Consider the following 19,782-nt stretch of genomic DNA (forward strand, 5'->3'; position numbering starts at 1 on the left):
ACAAGAATTTGGATTCATTTCAAACTTTAAAATTAACGACACTAAAACAGAGGTGCTAGACTTTCATCTCCACGCCCAATTAAAGATATCTCTGCACAGTAATTTCAAGTTTGATTGGAAGAAATCTCACCTAAAATACTTAGGCGTTAACCTCACTAGACAACACTCCCAACTATTTAAAGCCAACTACCCTGAACTCATTCATAACGTTACTAGAGATCTGCAGAAATGGTCAGGTCAATATATTTCTTGGTCCGGACGAGCCAACGCCCTGAAAATGAACATTTTGCCTCGTCTCCTATATTTATTCCAGGCACTTCCGATACGAATACCCTCAAAGGTGTTCGCAGATTTACAGAAGAAATTTTCACACTTCCTGTGGTCAGGTAAAAGACCCCGGGTTCGCTTCAAGACACTCTACAACAGGAACAGAGAGGGTGGACTTGGAGTACCTAACATCAAATTATATTATTACGCGGCCCACCTTTCTCAGGCCGTCTTATGGCACTCTCAGACAACGTCACGTAGATGGGTTCAATTGGAATCCGAACTCGTCCGTATGAGATCCATCTCCACCCTCCTCTGGATCCCACGAACTGATAGACCACCAGAAAGCGCTAATTTCCCGTCAATATTATTTACGGTCACACTTTGGGACAGACTCACTAAGACTTTCTCCTTATTGTCCTCCCCCCCCGCTCTGGCACCCCTTTGGAACAACCCGATGTTCCCCGAGGGACGGCTCACTCACACTTTCCAACACTGGCAGATGCACGACCTACTGTTCATTAATGACATAGCACCATCTCGCTCTTTCCCAGCCTTCTCCGATATTCAGAGTAAATATAATCTACCTCCACACTGCTTTTTCCAATATCTACAACTCCGTAGTTTTCACATTGCATACTTACATTCACATAGTTCCTTAACACGCTCACCTCTTGAATCATTATGCTTGCTGCGATCTCCTTCAAGGGGCCTTCTGTCATCTATCTACCGTCTCATGCTCACTCATGATCTACCCACAAAGACCCCTCATGAAATAGCCTGGGAATCTGAATTACAGGACCACCTAGAACCAGACACCTGGGAACAAATTAAACAAAATCTTGTATCCTCAGCGACCTCAATCAGACATAGAGAAAATTTGTTTAAAATTTACGTTCGATGGTACTTGGTGCCATCCCGTCTGAGTAGAATATTCCCTTCAGCATCGGACAGATGTTGGAGGAATTGTGGGTCAGAGGGAACCCTGCTCCATATATTCTGGGATTGTCCCCGGATAACACCGCGCTGGAAAGCCATTCGGAATTTGATATTACGAATCACCGGAGTAACGGTGCCCTTCTCCCCTACTTTCTTCATCTTTCCAAGGCCCCTCCCCGGTATTCCAAAACCTAAACAAAGACTCATTTGGCACATTGCGACCGCACTGAAATGTAAGATTGCCTTCCACTGGAAATCGCTTACAATCCCCTCCATTGCGGCGGTGATTGCGGCTGTATGGGATACATATCACATGGAGTTCCTCTCTAGCATAATAGAAAGCAGGGCGGAAACCTTCACTGAGGTCTGGTCCCCATGGTTGGCACACTTCAAATGCCCCCCTCCGTTGACATTCGGTTTCTAATATACTAACAAAATGAATAACAAATGCTTGCATTGCTGTATCCCCCCCCTCCCCCCCTTTCCCTCTTCCCTTCTGTCTTTCCCACACCCTTCCTCCAATGTATTTCTGAAAAAACTTCAATAAACAGTGTTTAAAAAAAAAAAAAAAAAGTCAGATTGCATGGGCAAAAATGGGATAAAAGTTGTCGAAGCGCCCGCAAATTGAATAATGAACTGTCGGATCCTCTCCGTCGGAGAGGATCCGACAGGAATTGAATACACCCCTCAGGCGGTATGTGAACCACTATAATCCTTGTTAATTATGCTTGTGCAGGCTTTCGCTGGAGATGGCCAGTATTATCACACTTGATACATAGATGAAGCCATAATCAAGGGCGTAGCTACCATAGGTGCAGGGAGTGCAGCTGCTATGGGGCCCAGAGCTGAGAGGAGCCCGCCTTCTCTGTCACAATTACATGTGTTATATACATTTTTCACCATTGGGTGGTACACAGGGGTCCTTAATTACTTTTGCATTGGGGCCTACAATATATCTAGTTATGCCGATGTACCTGCTCATTGTAATGTGGTATAAAAGGAACTGGAGGGCATTATAATGTTACATAATATGAGCTGGGGCACTGTAATGTGGCACAATATGAAGTGGAGGCACTATAGTGTGTCATAATGTAAATTGGGGGAACTGTGTGGCATAATGTGTACTGGCAGCCCTGCAATATGAAAAAACATGAACTAGGGCACTACTATGGGGCATAATATTAACTAAGTCACTACTATGGGGCAGAAAATGAACTAGGGCACTATTATGGGGAATATAAGTAACCACTGCTGCAGAGAGGTGTCTCTCTAGAAGCATTTGGAGAGGGGCCCCTTTAAAATATTGCTATGGGGCCCACAAAGTTGTGGCTACGCTCCTGGCCATAACTACATGAAAAGCACTTGTTTTACTCAGCGATAGGGCTTTATCTGCGTTATACAGTATATAAAAAGCTGTAATTAAAATGACTTTGACCAAGGTCGAACAGTTGCCCCTGAATTGGGCACAACTTTCTCAATAAGACTCCATGACCTACTTGCAAACTGCAGGAGACTGCTGCACTACAATTTCCGATGACCCATATATCTGCTGTCGTGTTACAAATCTACAGTGCACCTTATCTTCTATGCACTTGGACAGACCCTCAGGTGCACTAAAGATTAACAAGGTTTTGTAAATCTTGTCATGAATAAAACACTGCAGACATTTCAGTGGGGATCTGGGCAGAAGAGTGCAGGTGATAACATATTAAGTTCAGCGCTTGTTGCCACTGAATAAAATGAAATCATTGTTTTGCTGTGCCTGGGCCCTGGGGCAGCAGAATTAGCCTGTGAGATCTCGGTGACAGCAGCTAATTATTCCTGTATTATGCTGCAGCCCATGATATATCTTGGCAGGGTAGACCCATGAATAATGTCGGTATTGCCTGTAACATATGGCTGAGTGATTTGTTTATGTGTCCCCAGAATTAGTACAATATGGGCGATAAGGGCAGATAGGGGTCATTTCCTCCCTGCTGCCCAGTTTTGCACATGTTTAGGCCCCTCTACAGTAATAAGGCGAAAAAGTTTAGCTATCCTTTGGAAGTGTTCTCTCATTGTATGACACAGGCAGAGGAGTGCAACGATATAGCATTGCAGGAATACTAAAGGCCAAGAGTCTGACATTTGTTGTATTGTGGCCTTTCCCACTGGTGGGAGTTCATTTTACTGCCAAATTATTTGTGTAAAGCACACATCATATGTTGGTCAGGGTGCGTGGGCTTGAAAGTAACAACATGGTGTGTGGACCGTAACGGTCAGTAGATTTAAAAACTAAAAAGAGTATACATTTTACTAAATATGTAACGGTGTGGTGTGGTGGTTAGAGATGTGGGAATGGTGTGGTGGTTAGAGATGTGGGAATGGTGTGGTATATGGAGTGGGACGCGGTATGGTGTGGTAGATGGAGAGAGATGTGGGAATGGTGTGATGGACGGAGAGAGACACGGGAATGGTGTTGTGGTAAGAGATGTGGGAATGGTGTGGTAGATGGAGACGCGGGAATGGTGTGGTGGTTAGAGACGTGGGAATGGTGTGGTAGATGTAGAGAGACGTGGGAATGGTGTGGTAGGTGGAGACTCAGGAATGGTGTGGTAGTTAGAGTTGTAGGAATGGTGTGGTTGGTGGAGACACGGGAATGGTGTAATGGACGAGACGCGGGAATGGTGTGGTAGATGGAGTGAGACGTGGGAATGGTGTGGTAGGTGGAGACTTGGGAATGGTGTGGTGGTTAGAGACGTGGGAATGATATGGTAGGTGGAGACGCTGGAATGGTGTGCTGGACGGAGACGCGGGAATGGTGTGGTAGATGAAGTGAGACGCGGGAATGGTGTGGTAGGTGGAGACTCGGGAATGGTGTAGATGGAGAGAGATGCAGGAATGGTGTGGTAGGTGGAGACTCGGGAATGGTGTGGTAAATGGAGAGAGACGCGGGAATGGTGTGGTAGGTGGACACTCGGGAATGGTGTGGTGGTTAGAGACGTGGGAATGATGTGGTAGGTGGAGACGCGGGAATGGTGTGCTAGATGGAGATGCGGGAATGGTGTGCTGGACAGAGACGGGGAATGGTGTGCTGGATGGAGACGCGGGAATGGTGTGATGGACGGAAACACGAGAATGGTGTGATGGACTGAGAGAGACGCCGGAATGGTGTGGTAGACGGAGAGAGATGCGGGAATGGTGTGGAAGATGGAGACGTGGCAATGGTGTGGAAGATGGACATGCGGGAATGATGTGGTAGGGAATGATGTGAATGTTTTATATAGTTTATTATTGTTATTACATTTTTCCTTATCCTTATACTGAATACAATTTCTGCAGATAATCAGATTAATAATATATTTTATGTTTGGAGAAACAATGCGTGTAGCCATTTTTCACGCTTTTGTCTTTTGCAAAAACCTTTGAAGTGATGAGCTGTATGGAGTAGGACCAGTCATAAGACACTGACAATATCATTACTTTTCACCGTTTGCCTCATCCCAGCTATGTAATCCTTTCCCAATGCCTACGTTGCTGATTTTTCTTTTTTTTTTCAGCCCGTCTGATGCATTTCATTTATAGCCAAGTCAAGAATAACTTTGATGAATACCATATGCGCAGTCAGTACTGTGCTACTTTCTGTAGGCATGTAAAAGTCCAATATTGTGGAAGGCTCAGTTGATGTAAAAGTACATTTTTCAAAGATCCGCTGATCCCCTTTGCACACCCAGATTCCGTGGGGAAACATCTGAGACATAAACCAAAGAGGGAAAAACTGCTTTGCCCTCCAATTACTTCCTTTTGAAGTCCCTTCCATGTATATAATAGACCAATACCAAGTAGGTTCCGTGAACTAGAAAATAGAATGTTTTTTAAAGGCAAATGTAAAGCACTTTGAGTCCTATTGGGAGAAAGAGCGCTATATAAATAACTATTATTATTATTATTACTACTACAGTGAAAGTGATTATGGACATATGAATATGTAATAGAAACACTGGTGTAAATTGTTTAAAAAAAAGAAATCTACAGGTTCTGTAAATTCTAGGTGTCTTCTCACAGCTGTAATTTCCAGTATGGGTTGTGTTACATTCCTTGTAACTCTCATACAGTATGCATGTAATACTTGTACAGATAGTATACATTAGTCTCTGCCTCCTAGCGTTTCCGCTAGGATGCGGGCAGAGCGCAGAGGTCTGGGTGCAGCGCGTGCGTGCTCGGAAAAGGGGTGTGGCCAAGCTGGCATCACTATCGGGGGGCAGCCCCATCCGCGTCACTCATTTGCGGAGTGCTGGGCTTCCCCCTAGGAATGGCCATCAGTGGGTTATCCATCGATGTTCATCATCGATGGTACCATTGATGGATAACCTCGATGGTGTGAAACCATCTGCAAGGGAACGATCGATGGATTCACTCACCGAAGGTCACCCCTGCTTTAGTCTACACAAGGATGTGAACCAAACAGGGCCTGGGGGCGGGGTTCGTGGGAGCACCTTAAATGAAAAACGAATATTTAGTTTATATATCATCGATGGCGGAAAGCCATGTGGTTGTACCCCATTGATGGTAAAACTATTCAACATCGGTCATGGAATTATCATTATTCGATGGCCATCGCTGCTTTCCCCAAGCTCTCCCCCTGGGGGTAGCAGCGGCAGCACGGGAGAGGGCAGTCAAGTCGGAATGATTAGTGGTCTCTACGGTGTGTACTCACCTTAGTGCACCTACGTGCATTCCTGTGTCACAAAAAAACATCTTTTTGGTCACCGGCGCCTGATGAGCGTTACTGGGTGGCAGAAGGAAGATCATGTGTGTGTAAGAGATGCGTGTTGCAGGCGTGTAGCCAGAGTAGTGAGTTTTTCAGTCGCATGTCCTACCCTGCACATGGGGTAGGTATAATTGGCGTTACTAGTTATGATGGCATTTCGTGGTCTGGGGGCGCTGCAATCATATAGATGTGTACAAGTCGGGCAGATATTCGCATTGGATTTCAATTGCTGTAGCGCCTGGAATTTATGCTAGTCAGAATCAGACCCTAACGGCCCATGGCAGTACAGCAAATATCTTTGAAAGTCCGGAACAGTATATCCGCCTTATTCACTGCAAAAGGGGGGTCCCGGCACGTGGCGTCCCTGTTACAGAACCATTAGGATATAGGATGAAACCTGCTGATGGCAGTATGGCTTTGCAGTGGCTGCTGCTTAATGTGGTGGGGGGAGGCGAGGCATGCACCATAATTTGTGTTGGGTTCACCATCAAGACGCACCAATGCAGATGTTTTGTGTGAATGATTTAGTTTGTATAGTAATGTTTGTTTAGACATTAGTTTGTAATAATATCTCGCCTATTAGAGTTCTTTTGTGTGTCTAAGGCTGTTCCCGGTCATTTCATTTGTTTTAATATGAATTGTGTTAGAGTGTGTGCAGTGATTAATTTGCATATATTTCTGTTGTTTCAGAGTTTGGTCTGGCCCTGGGTTTTATGTCAAAGGACAAGTTCCGTAAAATGTCGGAAGGTGAGTTACTTTCCTCTAATTTGTTAGGACCGAGCTGTATTAATTGTTATGATAATGACTGGTTATAGGGATCTGTAGCTTAGCCATATATACCCCCACTACTTTACACATACCCCTACGTATACCCTGCCTACACTTCCTTAACCTATACACGCACACTTACCTACACACTTCCTCTTATCTACATCCCCAGCTCCAAACACACTTACCTAAACTCATAGCCCTACTACACGGATACCCACCCTACAGAAGATGCAGTGCTGGGGAGGGCGGGTCTCTCTCCCAGGGCACTCTGGTTTCCGCTAATTGGGAGAACTAATTAGCAATTTGCCTGTAATTAGACCTCACATTATTGCTAAGATTTTGCCACTAAAGATCTTAAAAGTAGAATATAACAGTTTCTCTTACATGGGATATGGGCCATGGAGCTTTGCAGCAATATGCGGGTGGGGTGTGTGGGGAAGGGGGGGGTTTCCAAATGCTGGGTAAGGAGGGAAAAGAGAAAATCCAGTCCTATGCTAATGCATATATGTTCTAAGTAAACTGTTTATAATATTTATACTATCTGTGTTCCAGCATGCATTATCTTGTAATGCTTGCGCGCAATTTCACTTCTTCAGTTCCCCTGCATTCACCTCCGCCGAAGCTGACTTCAAGTTGTTCACACATTGCAGGACCTGGGCAGTAGACGTAAGCCCGGCCCGGGCGTACCACCCACCATAGCATTGGCTAACTAGTTATAGCGCAGAGAGTCCTTTTTCTGTACTGTCTCTCTTTATCCCCAGCTGGAGCTAAGCAAAGCCATGGTAGTACACATCTTACCATGGCTCCAGTACAAGGATGAATCTTCTTTCCCATGAAATCACAAGCAATTAACATAATACACAATGCACTAAATGAAAGTTTGGAATGAAACCTTAAACTAAAACTTGGAAACATTTCAACACTAATGCTGTTCTGCTTCTATTTCCCCTACTTATTGCAATGAAGAGATGTAACTTTGTGACCTAGTGTTTGAGGCCTTTTATCAACAACTGCCAAGTCAATCAAGAACTAGACAGGTGAAATGCAGCAGTATAACATTACTACGCTGTGTGCATGGGTTTTCGCTCGGTAATTTTCTTCGCATCGCAGCGATTTTCTGCTAATTGCGCATGCGCAATGTTCGCACTGCGACTGCGCCAAGTAAATTTGCTAAGAAGTTTGGTATTTTACTCACGGCATTACGAGGTTTTTTCTTCGTTCTGGTGATCGTAATGTGATTGACAGGAAGTGGGTGTTTCTGGGCTGAAACTGGCCGGTTTATGGGAGTGTGTGAAAAAACGCTGCCGTTTCTGGGAAAAACACGGGAGTGGCTGGAGAAACGGAGGAGTGTCTGGGCGAACGCTGGGTGTGTTTGTGACGTCAAACCAGGAACGAAACTGACTGAACTGATCGCAGTGGCAGAGTTAGTGTCGAGCTACTCAGAAACTGCAAAGAAATTTCTATTCGCAATTTTGAGAATCTTTCGTTCGCAATTTTGCTAAGCTAAGATTCACTCCCAGTAGGCGGCGGCTTAGCGCGTGCAATGCTGCTAAAAGCAGCTTGCGAGCGAACAACTCGGAATGAGGGCCATGGGGCTTATGCAGTTCTGTAGGCTACTATCCATATTGGATGTATAGATATCTCTCATATATGGATATGCAGACACACAGCGTAGCCCATGATCCCAGCTATGACCACTGATAGTTTAGTTAACAGCAACATTAGTCTTCATTGCACATTCCAGAGCTTAACTCACACACATTGTTTATATGCTAAAGTCCTGTGCACACATTGTTTATATGCTAAAGTCCTGTGCTGCATCCAAAACTGATCTCCAACATACAGTATACTTTTGCTCCCCTGCAGGCTGCATTTCTTATTTCTATTTGTGAAATCATTAAGAAAAATAATTTCCCTGCTGCCCATTATAGAGGGACTTATACACTTTTAGTGCCTGTGCGTAATAAAGATAGAGAGTTTTTACAACCACATAAAGCAACATGTGTAGTCCCCACGTTATCTCTTGGACTCTTTTTCTGTATAACTATAGTTGGTCAATCTTTGCAGCTGCTGCTGAGACCTGCTGTATAAATTTAGGTCCTCCACGATAGATGACCAATTTCTTAAGGCGTTCTCTCCAATTCATAGACCCCCATTATAATGCTTATTAACAGCTTTCAATTCAGGTGTCTTATGTGTGATCACAAAACTACAGGGTTCAATTATTTTGCTATGCGCAGATGTGTCCTGATACATCATTGCTGCAGTGGCGCCAAACAGCCCCCCTCAGCGCGCCCATTCCCGTGAGACTCTGCTACGTAACTTGGTGTCTCTTGCCGAAAATGTGTGTTAGTGGTAACGCGATGCAGCTGGGACGCACCAGGAGACTGCCGATTAATGTGATATGTGACACTTGTATATCTGTGTGCGACTGAGTCTCTGAATCTGCATAGGAAGTGCTGCAATGCAGCTGCCTCGGCTTCTGCCAGGTCAAGTTCCGTTGTGTTCCGCGTACAGCCTCCTTCGCACACAGATATACAAGTGTCATATATCAACCTCATCAGCGCCGTCTCCTGGTGCGTCACTGTCGCATCACGTTGCGGCTAAGATGCGTTTTCAGCAAAAAAAGCCGTTAGACTGTAATGGAGCTCCACAGGACCTGTTGGTTCACTCGCGCCAGGCATCTGACGCTGCATGGCGTATTGAGGCTGGATGTATGAGGTCAGATAGAGGCTGTCGTACCTTCCGTACGGTCGGTTGCACAGTAAGAAGTACGGGCCCTGTAAGCTGCCACATTACAGTGAGGTCTTGTTATGTACAGTACGTTTCGTCCCTGCCCAGCTTTGCTGCCTTCTGGCATCAATTAGTACAGATGCCACAGCCGACGGACACGTCCTCTCTGCCAGGGGATGCATCCGACGGGTTAACTGTCTCTTTCTGCTAATAATTCCCCGCGCCTGTCTATGCTTGCTCTTCCGTGCGTCTGTCTTACAATGGTTAGATGTGAAAATACATCAATTACTGTACACAAATTTGTTTCCCCCTCCCCCCAGTCTTCCACCGTATCAATCACCCAAGTTCAGCAGCTGCATCTCTATGAGTCTGATATGCCGAGGCAATTAGAGATCCGCTTTCCGACACTCACTGACAACTCCTTACTTTCCGCAGTCACTCTTAGGGGCCTACTTATCACACTCCTGGCAATTGCGGCTAAATGTAAGTCTTTTCATATGCAGCATCGCGCTTTGTCAAATGTTTGTTAAAAGGCTGTTTTAGTAACCAAATTGATCCTGTGCAAGCGAGGATTCATCACCGGTTCTTCTACCTTTAATGGACCGGCGGGGGATTTATGCGCAGTGTAATATTTTCTACAAAGCTTTTCCAATCTCTAAACAGTGAATTTGTGAGTGTCTCCTGATAGTCCATTAAAAGCAGAACAAAATCACCTTAGATAGATCATTACTCCGGAACACTTTGCTACCCTATAATAAATATGAATTTCCCAAAGTTTCTCCATGTACCGACCACCGCCTATTATAGAAATGGGGGGAGGGGTAGATACATATCACTGTGCGTTCTGTAATGAGAGGCAGGGGAGTGTACCTACCTACAGCTTACTACCCACCGCCTATTATAGAAATGGGGGGAGGGGTAGATCATATCAGTGGCGGATTTAGGGGGGGGGCACCAAGGCACGTGCCCCCCCTGTCATTTTTAGTGCAGACTGACATGCGGACGAGTGTCCGCATGTCAGTCTGCGGTCTCGTTTCGTCCCCTGCTGTTAGGAGGGACACGGAGGGCACAGTGCACGCCTCTCCTGTGTCCCTCCTGTGTCTCCGGCGGCCGCTGGTCTCATAAAGGAAGTGCCGTTCGTGAGCACTTCCTTTATTACAGTGACCCGCGGCCGCCGGAGACCCAGGAGGGACACAGGGAGGCGTGCACTGTGCCCTCCGTGTCCCTCCTAACAGCAGGGGAGCGGGGGGAGCAGCGGCGGCGGCGGAGGAAGGGGGGGGACGGGGGACGCACTGGGGGGGAATATCTGGCACTGGGGGCATATTTGCAGGGAGGGGGGGGGGCGAATATCTGGCACTGGGGACATATATGGCACTGGGGGGAATATCTGGCACTGGGGGCATATCTGGCACTGGGGGGGGGGATATCTGGCACTGGGGGCATATGTGGCACTGGGGGGGGGATATCTGGCACTGGGGGGAATAACTGGCAGGGAAGGGATATCTGGCACTGGGGCATTGTCTGGCACTGGGGGCATATGTGGCACTGGGGGGGGGAATATCTGGCACTGGGGCATATGTGGCAATGGGGGCATATATAGCTCTGGGGGCATATGTGGCACTGTCGGGGAATATCTGGCACTGGGGGTATATGTGTACCTGGCACATGGGGGGGGCTATATTTGGCACTGGGGGCATGTGAGTACCTGGCACCGTGGGGGAATATCTGGCACTGGGGACATATGTGGCACTGGGAGCACAGCCCTAGCAACAAGGACTACCTCCTAGCAACGAGCATGACACCCAGTGCATGAAACCCCTGGCAACGAGCATGACACCCAGTGCATGAAACCCCTGGCAACAAGCATGACACCCAGTGCATGAAACCCCTGGCAACGAGCATGACACCCTGAGCATGAAAACCCCTGGCACCGTGCATGGAACCAAGAGCATGAAACCCCTGGCAACGAGCATGACACCCAGTGCATGAAACCCCTGACAACGAGCAGGTATTTGAAAAGTAATTAGAAGCCTTAGTGTAGGACTTAATGTGTAATGGGCATTACGGTGTGTGGCATAATGTATCACGGACATTGCGGTGTGTGTCATAATGTGTCGCAGGCATTACGGTGTATGGTATACTCTATCGCTGGCATTGTGATATGTGGTATAATGTCTCAGGGTCATTGCAGTGTGTGGCATAATGTATCACGGACATTGCGGTGTGTGCCATAATGTGTCAGGCATTACGGTGTGTGGTATACTATATCACGGGCATTGTGGTATGTGGTATAATGTCTCAGGGTTATTACAGTGTGGCATAATATATAACGGGCATTGCGGTGTGTGGCATAGGGTATAACGGGCATTGCGGTATGTGTCACAGGCATTACGGTGTATGGTATACTATATCACGGGCATTGTGGTATAATGTCTCAAGGTCATTGCAGTGTGTGGCATAATGTGTCCCAGACATTGTATGTGCTATAATGTATCAGGGGCAGTGCAGTGTGTAGCATAATGTATAACGGGCATTGCGATTCCTGTCATAATGTGTCACAGGCATTACGGTGTGTGGCATAATGTGTCTGGGGCATTACAGTGTGTGCATATTGTGTCATGTGCATTATTGTGTGTGGAATAATGTCTAAGGGCCATTGCAGTATGTGGAATAATGTATACTGGGCATTACTATAAGGAGGAAAAATGACAAATAATGTAAGGGGCATGAATCAGGATTATTTTTCTTTTCTGTGGTGGCCAACGTCTGGGCGTGCAGGTTGCAAAACTGGGGTATAAGGTAGTCTTTTCCTGCAATACCACGCCCATTCCAACGAAGCCACGCCCATTCCAACGAAGCCACGTCCCTTATGGTGCCCCCCCTGTAATTTTTTTCTGGATCCGCCCCTGGATCATATCACTGTGCGTTCTGTAATGAGAGGCAGGGGAGTGTACCTACCTACAGCTTACTACCCACCGCCTATTATAGAAATGGGGGGAGGGGTAGCTACATATCACTGTGTGCGGTAATGAGAGGCAGGGGATTGTACCTACCCACAGCTTACTACCCACCGCTTATAATAGAAATGGGGGGAGGGGTAGCTGCATATCACTGTGTGTTCTGTAATGAGAGGCAGGAGAGTGTACCTACCCACAGCTTACTACCCCCCACTCATAATAGTAATGGGGGGAGGGGTAGCTGCATATGGGATCTAGTTATGTGAACGGTGGTAGGGAGACCGGTGGTCACTATACCGACACGGGATCCCGAACAATTGAAAGCCCGACTGTCGGCATGCCAATTAACAGGGACTACTCCCACTCATGGGTGTCCACGACACCAATAGAGTGGAAATAGAATCTGTGGCGAGCGCAGCGAGGCCGCAAGGGGCTTCATTGCGCTCACCTGTCGGGATTGTGAACGCCGGGATCCCGACTGGCGGTATTTCCCATCGAGGCAGGTTATCTCCTTAGAGTAGAGGATAAAAGATGGAGCAATGTGTATCGCCATGGTTTAATTCGATTAAAGACACCGGATATTGCGTGACGGAGATTTGCGAGGCTGCCAGTGGGCGTCTCAATAAACGTCCAGGCGGCTGCGGCTTTTGCATATGTACGCACATTAATTGCATACAAGTTTGCCGCTGACAATGCGTTAGCTTCCATCTCCGGCCGATAGATACAGCTATGATTGCGTAGGGGAAATTATTTCCTTTTCACACCAGACTTCCTGTCCCAAAGCCTCCTCTACTTCCCACTCGGCTGCACCATATATGTAAGCACGCTATCAAGCACGGTACAGAAGCTTATATAATAATTACGCATGTTACATGTTAGACAGGGACCCTTTAATTAAAGCGTAACAGCGGAGTCACTGTACAGAAGGGTCAGTGATAATGTCCTGGGTAAAAGTACTGGTCTCAGATTGCTGCATAGAGCTAAGTGACCTATTCAGGCTCGTTTGAATGAAGGGGCCAAATGCAGTAGGTGGCACTAATGCTTTAAAGCCATTGATTCACACCGTGGTGCCTTTATCCCGAGAGACGTTGGATCTCTCCCACTCCTGCTCCCCCACACTTCTCTTCAATCTATTGCTGGCCGCGGCCGCGTCGCACTGAGTGCAATGCTGGAAAAGCAATCCATGGCCTTCAATCAATTTGTGATTGAAATGTGACATTTGGATGGAAGTTTCACGGAAAAAAAAATCCATGGCAGTCTGGTTTACTAGGAGGAAAAGGCTTTGACTTCTGAGAAAAGAAAAAATACCGCCTGATTGGTGTTTTGAAGAATTGTAGGGTAGCTTTAACCTCTCTGCCGCCGAGAATTCCATCCCAGGCAGGGGCCGCCACTGGTGCAGCAAATGCCTCTCCTTGACCCCGAGCCCCAAATTACACCAGACACAGACTGAAGCTAATAACAGACATGGTGGTATCGGAGCATCTGACGAAACAGGAATCTCGCATTACTTCTCTAAACTATATTATAAATGACTGACTGGGCAGGAACCGTCGGGGGAATAGCTTGTATACAGTAGTGCAGAGGCGTATGGGAATTCTGGCTGTATCGCCTGCTTACCATGAAGAGGTTAATATACATAATGCTGGAGTATGTAATTCTCATAGGTTGTGTATTACTGAGCTGAGTAATGGTCAGGGAGTAAATAGGTAACGAAGGAGCCGATATCCGAATAGTAGTGGTCATTCCGAGTTGTTCGCTAGCTGCATTCGTTCGCTGTGCAGAGATGAGGCAAAACAATGGCACTTCTGCACATGCATATGCGGCGCAATGAGCACGCGCAATGTACTATTACAACGAACGATGTAGTTTCACACAGGGTCGAGCGAAGCTTTTTTGTCGCACTGCTGGCGGCAGAGTGATTAACATGAAGTGGGCATTTCTGGGTGTCAACTGACCGTTTTCAGGGAGTGTTAAAAAAAACGCAGGCGTGGCTGGGCAAACGCAGGGCGTGTTTGTGACATCAAAACAGGAACTGAATAGTCTGAAGTGATCGCAAGCGCTGAGTAGGTATTGAGCTACTCTGAAACTACACAAAAAAACTTTGTCGCCGCTCTGCGATCCTTTCGTTCGCACTTCTGCTAAGCTAAAATACACTCCCAGTGGGAGGCGGCATAGCAGTTGCACGGCTGCTAAAAACTGCTAGCGAGCGATCAACTCGGAATGACCCCCAGTATCCTTTCCCTGGCACTGAGGCTTGTGTGTGGGATTTTCATGTTGCTGATTGTGGCAAAAAAGGAAATCTGTTAATGACACTATTTATGAAAAGAAGAAACAATTTAGCGACTCTTAGTTGACCCAGAAATATATAGATTGGAATGATAATTTATGTATTTATTTATTACCAGTTATTTATATGGCGCACACATAGGGCATAATTCAGTATGAGTTGTAGTCGTGTGTAGAAACGTCCGGGGGAACGCCCAGCACAGGACAAGTTCTGCCCCCTCTCTCGCATGTCTAGCTGCGAAGACAGACAGCAACCCGCCATTAGGCTCGCAGCAGCTGCGGCCCGTCACAGAAACCGCTCCCCTAATACGCAGCCACAACACCCCCTCCCGACCGTGAATGTGTAGAGGTGTTCACACATGTGAGATGCCATCACACACAGAACACGTGAGATGCGCACGCGCAGAAGGGCGTTCCATGCTGAATATTTGCCCATTCACATCAGTCCCTGCTCCAGTGGAGCTTGCAATCTATATTCCCTATCACATGTACACACACACACACACTTACACACTAGGGTTATTTTGTTGTGAGACAATTCACCTACCAGTATATTTTTGGATTGTTTTGGGAGGATTCCGGAGCACTCTGGAAGAAACCCACACAAGCACGGGGAGAACATACAAACTTCACACTTCTAGGGCCATGGTGGGAATCAAACCCATGACCTCAGTGCTGTGAGGCAGTAATGCTGACCATTACACTATCCGTGCTGCCCAGTGATATACTTGCATACATTTGAATCCTCTCTTCTGACTCACTGCCCCTTGGCTACCAGGAGGAAGGCCCGAAAAAACCGTGATTCAAATCTAATTATGGCATCCATCCATGGGACTGCCTCTTTACAGGGGTCGTGGGCTGGATCCAGGAGGCTGGTATACACCCCAAAGTTTTGGAGTCTGAAGTTGATGTTAGCCCGCTGTAGCCTAGGGGTTACACATCGTAAACCGCTATATGTGCATTGTACATCGTAAACCTAAGTGACACATAAAACTTACTGAAACTGTTAGGGAGTTCATGAAGACTGATTTAAACGTAGAAATATAGAATGCGAAGGCAGATAAGAACCACTTGGCCCATCTAGTCTGCCCCTTTTTTTACCATCTTTTACCTCAAACCTTATTTGATCCTTTGTAAGGATATCCTTATATCTATCCCATGCATGCTTAAATTGCTCTACTGTCTTAGCCTCTACCACCTCTGATGGGGGGGCTATTCCACTTGTCCACTACTCTTTCTGTGAAGTATTTCTTCCTCAAATTTCCCCTGATCCTACCTCCCTCCAGTCTCAGTGCATGTCCTCATATCCTATTGCTTCTCTTCATTTGAAAAATGTTTCCCTCCTGGACTTTGTTAAAACCCTTGGTATATTTGAAAGTTTCTATCATCATGACCCCCCATTCCCTTTTCTGCTCCAAACTATACATATTGAGATTTGTTTTTAGGCTTTCTTGGTATGTTTTGTGATGTAGGCAATGTACCAGTTTAGTTGCCCTTTGTACAGTCTCTAATGTATTAATATCCTTCTGAAGATATTGCCTCCAGAATTGAACACAGTATTTTAGATGAGGCCATACCAATGACCTATACAGTGGCATTGTTACGTCTTTATTTCTGCTGCTGATTCCTCTCCCTATGCAACCAAGCATCTGAGTAGTCTTCCTTATTGATTTGTTACATTGCTTACCTGCCTTTAAAAGTGTTTTCATCAATTTCCCTACTACTGATGTAAGGCTCACTGGTCGGTAGTTGCTTGACTCTTCCTTGCTTCCACTTTTGTGCAGTGGGACTACATTTGCTCTTTTTCAGTCCTCTGGAATTACTCCTGTAGCTAGTAACCGGTTGAATAATTCTGTTAATGGTGCTACCAGCACCCATTTAAGCTCTTTTAGTATCCTTGGATGTATCCCATCTGGCCCCATTGATTTTTCCACTTTCTGCTTTGAGAGTTCTGTTAGGACCTTCTCCTCTGTAAATATACTTGTTTCATTTGTCTGAATATCCCTGCAACTTAACTGTGGCCCCTTCGCCTCTCTTTTAGTAGTGAATTCTGAGCAAAAATAATTAAGATGATCCGCTATTACCTTGTCTCCCTCAACAAGACTCCCGGTCTCTGTCTTTAGTTTTATTATTCCGCCTTTTGTTTTTCTCCTATCGCTTATATACCTAAGAAAAAAGTTTTGCCTACTTTACCCACTGACTGGTCCATTTTCTCCTCAGCTTGTGCCTTTGCACATCTGATTACCTTCTTCGTCTCCTTCTGTCTAACAAGATATATCTCTTTGTCTTCATTATATTGTGTCTGCATATATTTAAAAAAAATATATTTTTTGCTTTCACAATACTTGCTACTTCTTTTGCAAATACTGTAACACTGGCTTCCTTTCCCTTGTGTTTTTCCTAACACCCACCTCTTATGCACAACTTCCAAATTCCTCCACTTTGCCAAAGAATCGCTTACACATTTTCCCATTCCTACAAAATCAACCTTCCCAAAATCCAACACCTTTGTTTTTGTATGGGACGAGTCAGTCTCTGTCTTTATGCTGAACCATACTGCTTGATGATCACTGGATCACAGGTTTTCCACCCACTTTTACGTCCAATGTTCTGTCTCCATTTGTAAGTATTAGGTCTAATATTGCGTCTTTCCGAGTGGGCTCCCTCACCAATTGGTGGAGGGATGCTCCCTGAAGGGAATTTAAAATGTCCCTTCTTCTAGCAGAACTAGCAACAGACACCTCCCAGTTTACATCAGGAAGATTAAAGTCTCCCATGATCATTACCTCTCATTTTAATGGCATTTTAGTGATGTTCTGCAATTGGTTCTTGTCCAGTTCCTATTCCTGACCTGGTGGCCTGTATATCACCCCAATACAAAGAATTTTCTACTCCCCTGTTTCTATGGTTACCCAAAGGGCCTCAGTTTTTTTTCTTCAATTTATGCTTTTTTTTTGGCCATCTCTGTTCTTAGTCACCTTTTAAACAGTTCCGCCACAGTATAATGATACCATTTCACGATTGTATGTATGAATTAAATATATGGTGAGTATAAACTCCACCGCTGACTTTCCTCCGTAATCGCACATAGGCCCTCATTCCGAGTTGTTCGTTCGTTATTTTTTTTCGTTACGGAGCGATTAGTCGCAATGTTCGCAGTGCGCCTGCGCCAAGTAAATTTGCACAAAAGTTTGGTATTTTACTCACGGCCTAACAAGGTTTTTTCATCGTTCTGCTGATCGTATTGTGATTGACAGGAAGTGGGTGTTTCTGGGCGGAAACTGACCGTTTTCAGGGAGTGTGCGGAAAAACGCAGGCGTGTCAGGGAAAAACGCGGGAGTGTCTGGAGAAACGGGGAAGTGGCTGGGCGAATGCTGGGCGTGTGTGTGACGTCAAAGCAGGAACGAAACTGACTGAACTGATCGTAGTGTAGGAGTAAGTCTCGAGCTACTCAGAAACTGCTAAGAAATTTCTATTCGCAATTCTGCTAATCTTTCGTTCGCAATTCTGCTATGCTAAGATTCACTCCCAGTAGGCGGCGGCTTAGTGTTTGCAATGCTGCTAAAAGCAGCTAGCGAGCGAACAACTTGGAATGAGGGCCTTAATGCGTTCCCCCGCACTATCCTTTAGATTCATTAGAGGGGTTTAAGAACTGTGAAGTGCATGGGACGAATTCTGTACGTAGGTACACCAGTCCAAAGCCAGATCAATTTGTGGTTCATATCCAGGCCTTTTTACAAATGGTGTCCAATACCTAACCTGCATTAGACAGATAAAAGCCGATCGATTGCTGTGGCTTATTGCACGTTTGGCACCTAAATGCAATGTATACAAATGAGCCCTAAGGATTTGTTCTGTATTTGAAGGACAGTGCTAAATTATACTTACAACAAAAATTGCCTCCGTCTTTTCCATTACTATCCCTGCGCCCCCCCCCTTACAAGCATTAAATTGATTTGCGGTGCTCCTGACAGTGACTGCGGAATAAGACTTTTAATAGTCTGTGTAAATTACATGGTTGTCGAAGAGCAGCATTTTATTTTATGTCTTCCCTTTAAATAAAAAGAATGCCCCAGACTGAGTCACATGAACAGACGTGTTTAGAGGTTAACACATGTAGGGAAAAACTTCCAAATCTCGGGCTGGGTATAAGTTATAGGTATAGTATAGGTATATATATAGGTATAGTGTTTAAGGTCAGTGGGGAATTAGAACAGGTTCTTCTAGACGGAAGCTCTGGAGGTGCCAATCATTCAGAGAGCTAAGATCATCTCTCATTAAATAGATCAGACCTACTTTAGTACATACAGTATGTTACTACTTGAAGTGCTAATTCCACACCGTGTTGCAGGAAAGGATGAGGGGGACCTTGTCTACAAACACAACGATTAGACACTTCGTTAAAGGTCTACACGGGCTGCAACAAAGATGAGATTACATGCATCTGATCCCGTTATTGATCCTGCACGCCATCCTGTTTGTGTTTGTTGTTAAGATGCAGACTACACTTGAGCAGAGCGAAAGACTGCAATCACTTAACCAGTGACAACCCAGTATTTTGGTTTACTGATCTGATATCGATCCAAGACGCTGTTACCTGCATTTAGTCTCCAGGAAGAACAGACTGGTGCTGTCAGATCTCGTACATCAGAACGGCTTCCACTGGGATGGAATGGAAGATGTATCTGGTGACTGAGACCTTCATACAGATAGATACATTGGAAGAAAGCCTGTACGCTGACATGTAAATGAGGCCTTTGTTTCTGCGTATGTGTGCCGGCAGGGACTCGCAGGTATAACGAGATGAATATCAGATCCGCATGTGTACATTTCCTCCCCGTTGCCATACGTTACTTCAGAATGAATCCTATCTTTTCCAGAACAATAGACAGCGGGTCAGGCAGATTTCACTCTCATCACTGATACAATCAGCTGTGTCACTAAGGGCGATTGCTCAATTCTCCAAAGCAAGTCTACTCAAAGCAATAGTAAATGGCGTAATACACATATACGCTATACACAACAGGATCATCCGCATACGGCCTCTTATGTGCAATCAAACATTCTGTGATAGCAACA

The 19,782-nt window shown here is 45.7% G+C and overlaps 1 protein-coding gene across 3 annotated transcripts in view; it reads left to right on the top strand.

The window, feature by feature from the left end:
- KIRREL3 (kirre like nephrin family adhesion molecule 3) overlaps window positions 1-19,782 on the top strand; it is a 1,017,151-nt gene that overhangs the window by 577,807 nt on the left and 419,562 nt on the right. For all 3 annotated transcript variants that reach the window (XM_063943670.1, XM_063943671.1, XM_063943672.1), the window contains exon 2: window positions 6,647-6,703. In XM_063943670.1, the coding sequence (XP_063799740.1) occupies window positions 6,647-6,703 (57 nt within the window). The remainder of the gene's footprint in view (window positions 1-6,646; window positions 6,704-19,782) is intronic.

The sequence above is a fragment of the Pseudophryne corroboree genome, chromosome 10 (genome assembly GCF_028390025.1).
Source record: "Pseudophryne corroboree isolate aPseCor3 chromosome 10, aPseCor3.hap2, whole genome shotgun sequence".
NCBI lineage: Eukaryota > Metazoa > Chordata > Amphibia > Anura > Myobatrachidae > Pseudophryne > Pseudophryne corroboree.